At 47.1% G+C, this 7530-nt stretch overlaps 1 protein-coding gene across 1 annotated transcript; it reads left to right on the top strand.

Annotated features, from left to right (window-relative positions):
- Window positions 1–2351: 2351 nt before the first annotated feature.
- Olfr1415 (olfactory receptor 1415) lies at window positions 2352–3287 on the top strand. The gene has a single exon (NM_001011525.1). The coding sequence runs from the start codon at window positions 2352–2354 to the stop codon at window positions 3285–3287; it is 936 nt and encodes a 311-aa protein (NP_001011525.1).
- The last annotated feature ends 4243 nt before the right edge of the window (window positions 3288–7530 follow it).

Below are 7530 nucleotides of genomic sequence, written 5' to 3'. Positions count from 1 at the left end.
GTACAAAAAGGCTCAAAATCAAATGCCATCTCCTCTCCTGACCATCTTCTCTTTTTGAGAAGGATCTCCCTACCTCTTCTAACCGCTGAGGACTTCTCAGTCCTGTGGCTTTGGGACTTGGATCTTCACACAAACCTCTTCATGTTCTTTACTGTCTTTCACGAGGACATGTCATCTTACTTGGGGCCCACCAGGAAGGAAGCTAGACGTTTGTGAGATCTGACTCACCTTGTAAATGGGTGAATGCTAGAACTAGCCACCAGTGAGGAGACTCTAGCCATCAATAAGGAGACTCCATCCATCTGGATAGCCCTGAAAATCTGTGACTCTGGGGGTTTCCCACAGCACAGCATTCCTAGGAGTTGCTACCACTTTTCTGTACGCCTTGATGCCTTTATCTGCAGTGTGCCAAGGTGTTCACAAAACTCTGATCTAGGCAAACCACGGAACTACAGTTGGAGCACTCTGAAAACAGCTGCTCTCAGTGCTCCTTTGCCAGGAAAGCACAGTCCTAGTCCAGTGCCTACCCTCTACTCTAATTTTAAGAGCTTGGTGGCCAACTCACTATTGGCATGGTGATGGTGAACTGGGCTGCATGACTTGGCAGACACGGAGTGAGGTTCCAGGAGTAATTCGTCAAGGAGAGATGTGGGACCTGAGCTGAGCAGGCAGCTGCCAGTTGATCCCTAGTTGGAGGGGCTACAGCTTCCCAACTGGCCCACCTTGCTGGATGGGTCTCTGGGAGAGTGGGTAATCTCTATAGAGCCTTCCTTGATGCCTATTTAGTTTGGGAACAGTCAGACCTTATGCTGAAACTCACTGCCCAACCTGCAAAAAACTTACAGGCCTGCACCTGTTGGTGTTAATTTTCCTGCCTCTAATACTGAGCCCACTAGAAAGCACGTCCACTCCAGCAAGTCTTGACTGTGTCCTTGACCTGGTCTCAGAGCACTGAGCTCTCTCTGTCTATGACTAAAGCCCCTGTAGAATTCCACCAGAACTTCTCTCCCCTACTCCCTGGTGCCCTCCTCAGGAAACCCAGAGGTGAGTCACTCCACAAAAGGCAACACTCATCTCTGATTTTCATTCATGTTCCCTTTGATAATTTTTTTTCATTCACACCTGCCAGCTCTTCCCCATAGATGCTGTTTAAAATCAGGGCACATTGATCATCACAGAAGCTGAATCCACTATAGTTTTCATCATCACAACCAGGACCAATCCTGTGAGTTATCCTGATTCTCATCCACACACCCACCAATGGGAAGAGCCAAGACCAGGAGATGGCACCAGCACTTGTCACATAGGACCTCAGGAGTACCCCATTCCATAGTTCCCACAACTGCATCCTTACTTGGACTCATTTCATCCAATGCTCTTGGATGCACCAAGCTGCTGAATCTCCCAGCATAGGGTAATACAGCCCCCCTCTCTCTCCAGCTTTCTACTCAGAATTCAATCATGATCCTGGAGGGGATCATTCATCTATTATGTGGCCAACCTTCCCCACTGTGACTTCAGGTATTGCCCTAGACCTGCTCTGGCCTCAGTTTCTACAAGTTTAAAGTAAGCTTGCTTTCCAGCTACCACTTTAGTCTGAGGCCAAGGGAGGCAGGGATGCTATTATCAACAGGTGTAATGTGTGGGTTCCTTCTGGTGTGTGTGTGTGTGTGTGTGTGTGTATGCGTGCATGCCTGTGTGTGTTCATGCTAATATGGATGTGGGTTGGGGAAGCAATTAATGACTCTAGCTAGGCAACTTTGGAGATTTCACTCAATCCCAACATCCCCTAGACCATTGCACTCATGCATGATAGGAGGTGGAACATGATCCCAGCTGTAATCGCCTTAAAGGAAGTAGATAGGCTACTAACAAACTAAGTAGGCTAGAAGGCCATGGACTCAGCAACACTCACTCACAGTTCCAGAGTAGGTTCATGGACTATTAATTTTTAACTTCTTAAGAACTGAAGTGAAACTCCTTCTGTACCCCCTTTTGGATCCAGGGTGTGAGGTATGGAGCCATCAAGAGGGTAGGTTAGGAGACATGGAACCCTCTGCATCTAGCACTCCAGGATGAGACCACATGGGCAATAGAGACACTGTACACCCTGAACATCTATCTTCAGCACTTCCTCTCCTCTACTTCCCCTCTTCATTGTGCACCCAAACAAACTCTTCAAGTGCACATCTTTCCAGTTTAAGACTTGGCAGAAGAAAGAGTTCCATTCCCTGCTACTCACAGGAACCAGGAATGCTGTCTGTCTTCCAGCTGACATTACTCCCTGTTCTCCCATGAGCTGATACTTGGCCCTTCCTATCGGCCTCTTGATCTTTTGCAGGTGCACAGGGATGAGGGGGGAGAACATCACCAAGGTCAGCACCTTCATCCTGCTGGGCTTCCCCACAGCCCCTGAGCTGCAATACCTGCTCTTCCTCCTCTTCCTGCTCGCCTACCTCTTTGTGCTGGTGGAGAACCTGACCATCATCCTCACTGTCTGGAGCAGCGCCTCCCTGCACAGACCCATGTACTACTTCCTGGGTTCCTTGTCTTTCCTAGAGATCTGGTATGTGTCAGACATCATCCCCAAAATGCTGGATGGCTTCCTCTTGCAGAGGAAACGCATCTCTTTCACTGGCTGCATGACTCAGCTCTATTTTTTCATCTCCCTGGTGTGTACAGAGTGTGTACTCTTGGCTTCCATGGCCTATGACCGCTATGTGGCCATCTGCCACCCCCTGCGCTACCAAGTCATCATGACCACAGGGCTATGTGTCCAGCTTGTGGCCTTCTCTTTTGCAAGTGCCTTCACAGTCTCTGTGATTAAGGTCTACTTTATCTCCAGTGCCACCTTCTGTGGTTCCAATGTCTTGAACCACTTCTTCTGTGACATCTCCCCCATCCTCAAGCTGGCCTGCACTGACTTCTCTACTGCAGAGCTGGTGGACTTCATCCTGGCCTTCATCATTCTGGTGTTCCCACTCTTGGCCACCATTCTTTCCTATGGCTACATCACCCTGGCTGTGCTGCGCATCCCTTCAGCCACAGGCCGGTGGAGAGCCTTCTCCACCTGTGCCTCCCACCTCACTGTGGTCACCTTCTTCTATGTGGCCATGCTTTTTATATATGTGAGACCCCAGGCCATTGATACCCGGAGCTCCAACAAGCTCATCTCTGCTGTGTACACTGTCCTCACGCCCATCTTAAACCCCTTGATTTATTGCCTAAGGAACAAAGAGTTTAAGGATGCTGTGAAAAGGACCCTGGGTTTGGGTCACACTCTATAGTAGGATAGTATATGTTCTAGAATATAACTTGTGGTGGAAAAAGTCTCTTGTATAGTACCTAATGTTCTTTACAATTCTTTTGGTAAAATCTAGTGCTATTACAGAGCCAGCTACATAATGAGTCTTCATCCAAATATGTTTTCTGACATTGTTATATACAATATGTGTAGTCTTGGGTACCTAGCTCCTAGGTAGATTCTAGTCACACTCGCTGTTCCCTGAGACCCACTGTGTTGGTTACCCCTAATGTCAGGGGGTAACCTGGGTGTTTGGAAGGCTTTGTGACTATGGTCATTAAGTACTTACACTTTCATGTTCTGATTATGCCCAGTTCCATGTGCTTGGTTCTCCCTGTCTTTGCATGTAGCAATGATTCATGTGTGCTTGCTCAGTAGCATTCATGCATGTATCAGCATGCAGTTCTGTGCTTCGCCATGTGCTGACAGTATTATGGATAATGTCTGGTATGTGTAAATGCTGCTATATAAAATCCAGGTAGTATTTTCTTTTCATTTTACTGACACCCATGCAGTTAGTAAACTACACAGAACTGTATCTGGGCTAGAAACAGGAACCTGATGAAACACAGGAATGTGCGTTGTGACCAGGTTTAGCAGAAACTTCAAAACTGTTTTCCAAACTGTATATATCAGTTTTTCTCCCATTAGCAGTGTAACAGAAAGTCAATGATTCTGTATCCTGTCCAAACCTAAAATTGCTCATGTGCTTCAATTCGGCCTTTCTTCTGGGCTCCAAATCTATGTTTTCCAAATGTCCCATTGTTCTCATTTCTTTCCTTGTTGCTGTGATAAAATACTTTGAGGGGAAAAAGGATTTATTTGGCTCATAATTCCAGGTCACAATCCATCATTGCCAGGAAGACAGTGTGGTGGGAACATGAAGCAGCTGGCCACACCCACTGTCTGAAGCAGCTGGCCACACCCACAAGATCAGAGGGTGAGAAATGCATGTATGTTTGTATTCATCTTTTCTTTTCCTATTCTTTTATACTTTAAGATCTAAACCTAAGGAATGGTGTCACCTACTTTTAGGCTTGGTCTTCCCACATCAATTAACATAATCACCACAATCCCCACAGACAGGACCACAACCCAGCCTGATCTAGACAACTCCCTTTCAGGTCATTCACCATTGTGTCAAGTTGACAATTGAACTAACCTTGATGAACTACATTCATCAAGGGTGTCAGTTCATAGCTTACATCTGTTAGTCGGCAGACATATGAAACAATGATGTCTTCCTGATATGAAGGGTCTCACAATCCTAACGTTGTTTAGGAGCTATGCTAGTACATTGGGAGCAGTCACCTCACAGTTGTCCTGTAACCCGGATCCCTTTCATAGGGTTGGGCCTGTGGGGAGTGGGTGTGGCGGTAGTCCCAAGATGGCGCCCTGGACTGCAGCCAAGTCTTATGACTTCCACCTGACTTCCTCATACACCTGAAAATAAGCCATGTCCATCATGGTAGCTGTGCAGGCGCACCATGATGCAAGATCAGGCCATTTGATGAAGGCCAGTGAACTGAGATTACGAAGACTGGGCTGATGGGGTGTGGTTGAGGGGTTATATAAGGGATTGCGATTGGGGGCTAAGAGAGATTCCTGCAAAGAGATTCCTGCTTTCATGTTGAAAGGTTCCTGAATAAACTGCTTTGAGAAAATCGCTGTGTCATCACTCTTTTCTGCTGGTCGGAGACAGAAGCAGACCAATGGTGGTCCATACGGGGAACCTTCTCTTCATTCAGAACTCATTGCAGTCAGGGCAGCTAGCCGGTAAATTTCCCAGTTTTGGGACGAGTTAAGTTCTCGGATTGAGACTATAAGGTTCCCGGTTTTGGGACAAGTTAAGTTCTCGGATTGAGACTATAAGGTTCCCGGTTTGGGGACAAGTTGCACCAAGCACCATGGGGACTTGAGGTTTGCAGAGGAACAGGGGGTTTTACCAAAAGGGCTTTTGCCAGTCTGGAAGTTAGTGAGAAGTTGCATAGAAGATAGAGAAAGATGTGGCGCAGAACTCCAGAGAAGTAATGAGGTGCTAAATCAGGTAAGAGAGGAGAGCTCTCAATTGGTTTGGGTGAGAGGGTCTGTTTGTGTGTTTCCTCAGGATCATCGACAGCTGCTGTGGGTCCCGGAGCAGTTGACCAGAGCAGTCCAAAATGAGTGGAGTGGGGTGGATGTTCCTGGTGTTGAGGATACTTCCCATGGTGATGACTGAAGATCCACGTTGGGGAATCTTATCTGTGTTTCCCAAACCCATGACGCATTCAGCACAAGTGTTCCCTCGATTTTCCACATCTAATGCTTTGCTGCAGTTACCCTTTTTACCATGGGATGGGGAAATAGCGCCTGTGCAGTAACCGATGCAACTTCAGTTGAGGGGATTGCTGTGCTTTCAAATGATTAATGGTAGCTGCACAGATCTTTCTCCTCTGAGTATGCTAGTGGGAGTGGCATGGGGTAATGCAAGTTTTTATTGGAATGGGTCTAGTGTGTTTGAAACCTCTGTATCTCAACTTGCTGGAGGGCACAGTGCTTTCTTTAAGGCTATGCCTGTTTGTTTGTGGCCTCCTTTTGTGTTTATTGTTTATAATTGTAGTTATGAGAATAATGTTGTTAATTGTAATAGTGATATTTGTCATTATAATATGTGCTGGGATGCATCTAAATATCATTTAGCTGTTGTGACTAGAATGCCTCTCTTTGTACCTTGGCCTGTTCAAGCTCCTTCTTCTATGACTTTGTTTAGACCTAAGAGGGATTTTTCGCATTACTGCGGCCATTGTCACTGCTCCACTGCAGCCACGGCTGCGGCCATATCCCTAACCTCTGTGGTACAAACTGCTGTGGCTGTGAACAATTTATCTGTGGGTATTGAAGATCTACAGCTGTCTCCCGTTTGAAAGAGTGAGTCGGAATTGGTGGACTTTCCCTGTGTCTGATATTAATCAGCATCCTGGCCTTTTGGTGCATTTGCCGTATAACCCAAGCCTTGATGATACAGGCTTTTGCAGCGGTGGAGACAGGACAGTCTCCTCAAGTATGGCTTGGCATGCTAGAGAAGTAGTCAATGGTGGGTAAGACTCCCTGGGCATGTCACCAACCTAAGACAGGGATCAAACCAAAGCTATTTGTCTCCCAATGACGGGTAAGGGGCATTGCAGCAGGGGGCAACCTAAGACAGGCATTCTCTCTGCCAAAAAAAGAAAAAAGGAGGAAATGTGGGGAGCGGGTGTGGTGGTAGTCCCAAGATGGCACCCAGGACTGCAGCCAAGTCTTATGACTTGTACCTGACTTCCTCATACACCTGAAAATAAGCCACATCCATTGTGAGAGCTGTGCAGGCGCACCATGATGCAAGATCAGGCCATTTGGCGAAAGCCAATGAACTGAGATTACGCGGACTGGGCTGATGGGGCGTGGTTGAGGGATTATATAAGGGATTTCGATTGGGGGCTAGAGATAGATTCCTGCAAAGAGATTCCTGCTTGCATGTTGAAAGCTTCCTGAATAAACTGCTTTGAGAAGAACTCTATGTTGTCGCTCTTTTCTGCTGGTTGGAGACAGAAGAGACATGGACCTTTAACAAGAAAGCTTCAAGGGCTCAGGAATGACCAGCCATTGAGCCCTCTTTGAGGCCATGCTTGCACGTCCCTTCAGATGCCAACTTTGTTTTTAATCAAATCAGCATCCCGGGTGCTGCATATTAAGTAGATGGTTCTTTCTGAGGAGGCTTGGACCAGAGCGTGGGAAGCACCAGGGTTACCTCATATCAATGTCGGCACTAGCAGATGCAGCACACAACCTGCCTTGATGTTGACTGACACATGTGAGCTTCACCTTAATGGTGGCAACATGACATGGAGACAAAGGAACGGAGTTTGCACTTGGGGTTGTATTGAAGGCAGTCCCACTGTACCTGAGAAGTTCTTCATTTCCCTCATGGGTCCACAGTGTGTCTACTCCACAACTGTGAGTGTGTATGGACGAACATTGGCTGAGTTTTCCTGAACCATATGATGTCTGTAGCACAGGAAGCTCCAGGGCTGGGCTGGCTCTAATCCTGAAACACTTTCTCTTGCTGGGGCTTGAGCATCTGGTCTGCCTGACAGCCTCCTTCTGAGTCTTTAACGTTGGATGCACTGGGGAACATGAGGCTGAGGACTGTCCATTATACTATCTCACAAAGCAAAACCATGAGCCTCCACTTCTGATCCCACACTTGC

The sequence above is a fragment of the Mus musculus genome, chromosome 1 (genome assembly GCF_000001635.26).
Source record: "Mus musculus strain C57BL/6J chromosome 1, GRCm38.p6 C57BL/6J".
NCBI classification, from domain to species: domain Eukaryota; kingdom Metazoa; phylum Chordata; class Mammalia; order Rodentia; family Muridae; genus Mus; species Mus musculus.
This window is presented reverse-complemented; position numbering and strand designations above follow the sequence as displayed.

Bases quoted from the DNA above. Each gene is read 5' to 3' on its own strand.
- Olfr1415 (NM_001011525.1), top strand. From the start codon at position 2,352: ATGAGGGGGGAGAACATCACCAAGGTCAGCACCTTCATCCTGCTGGGC.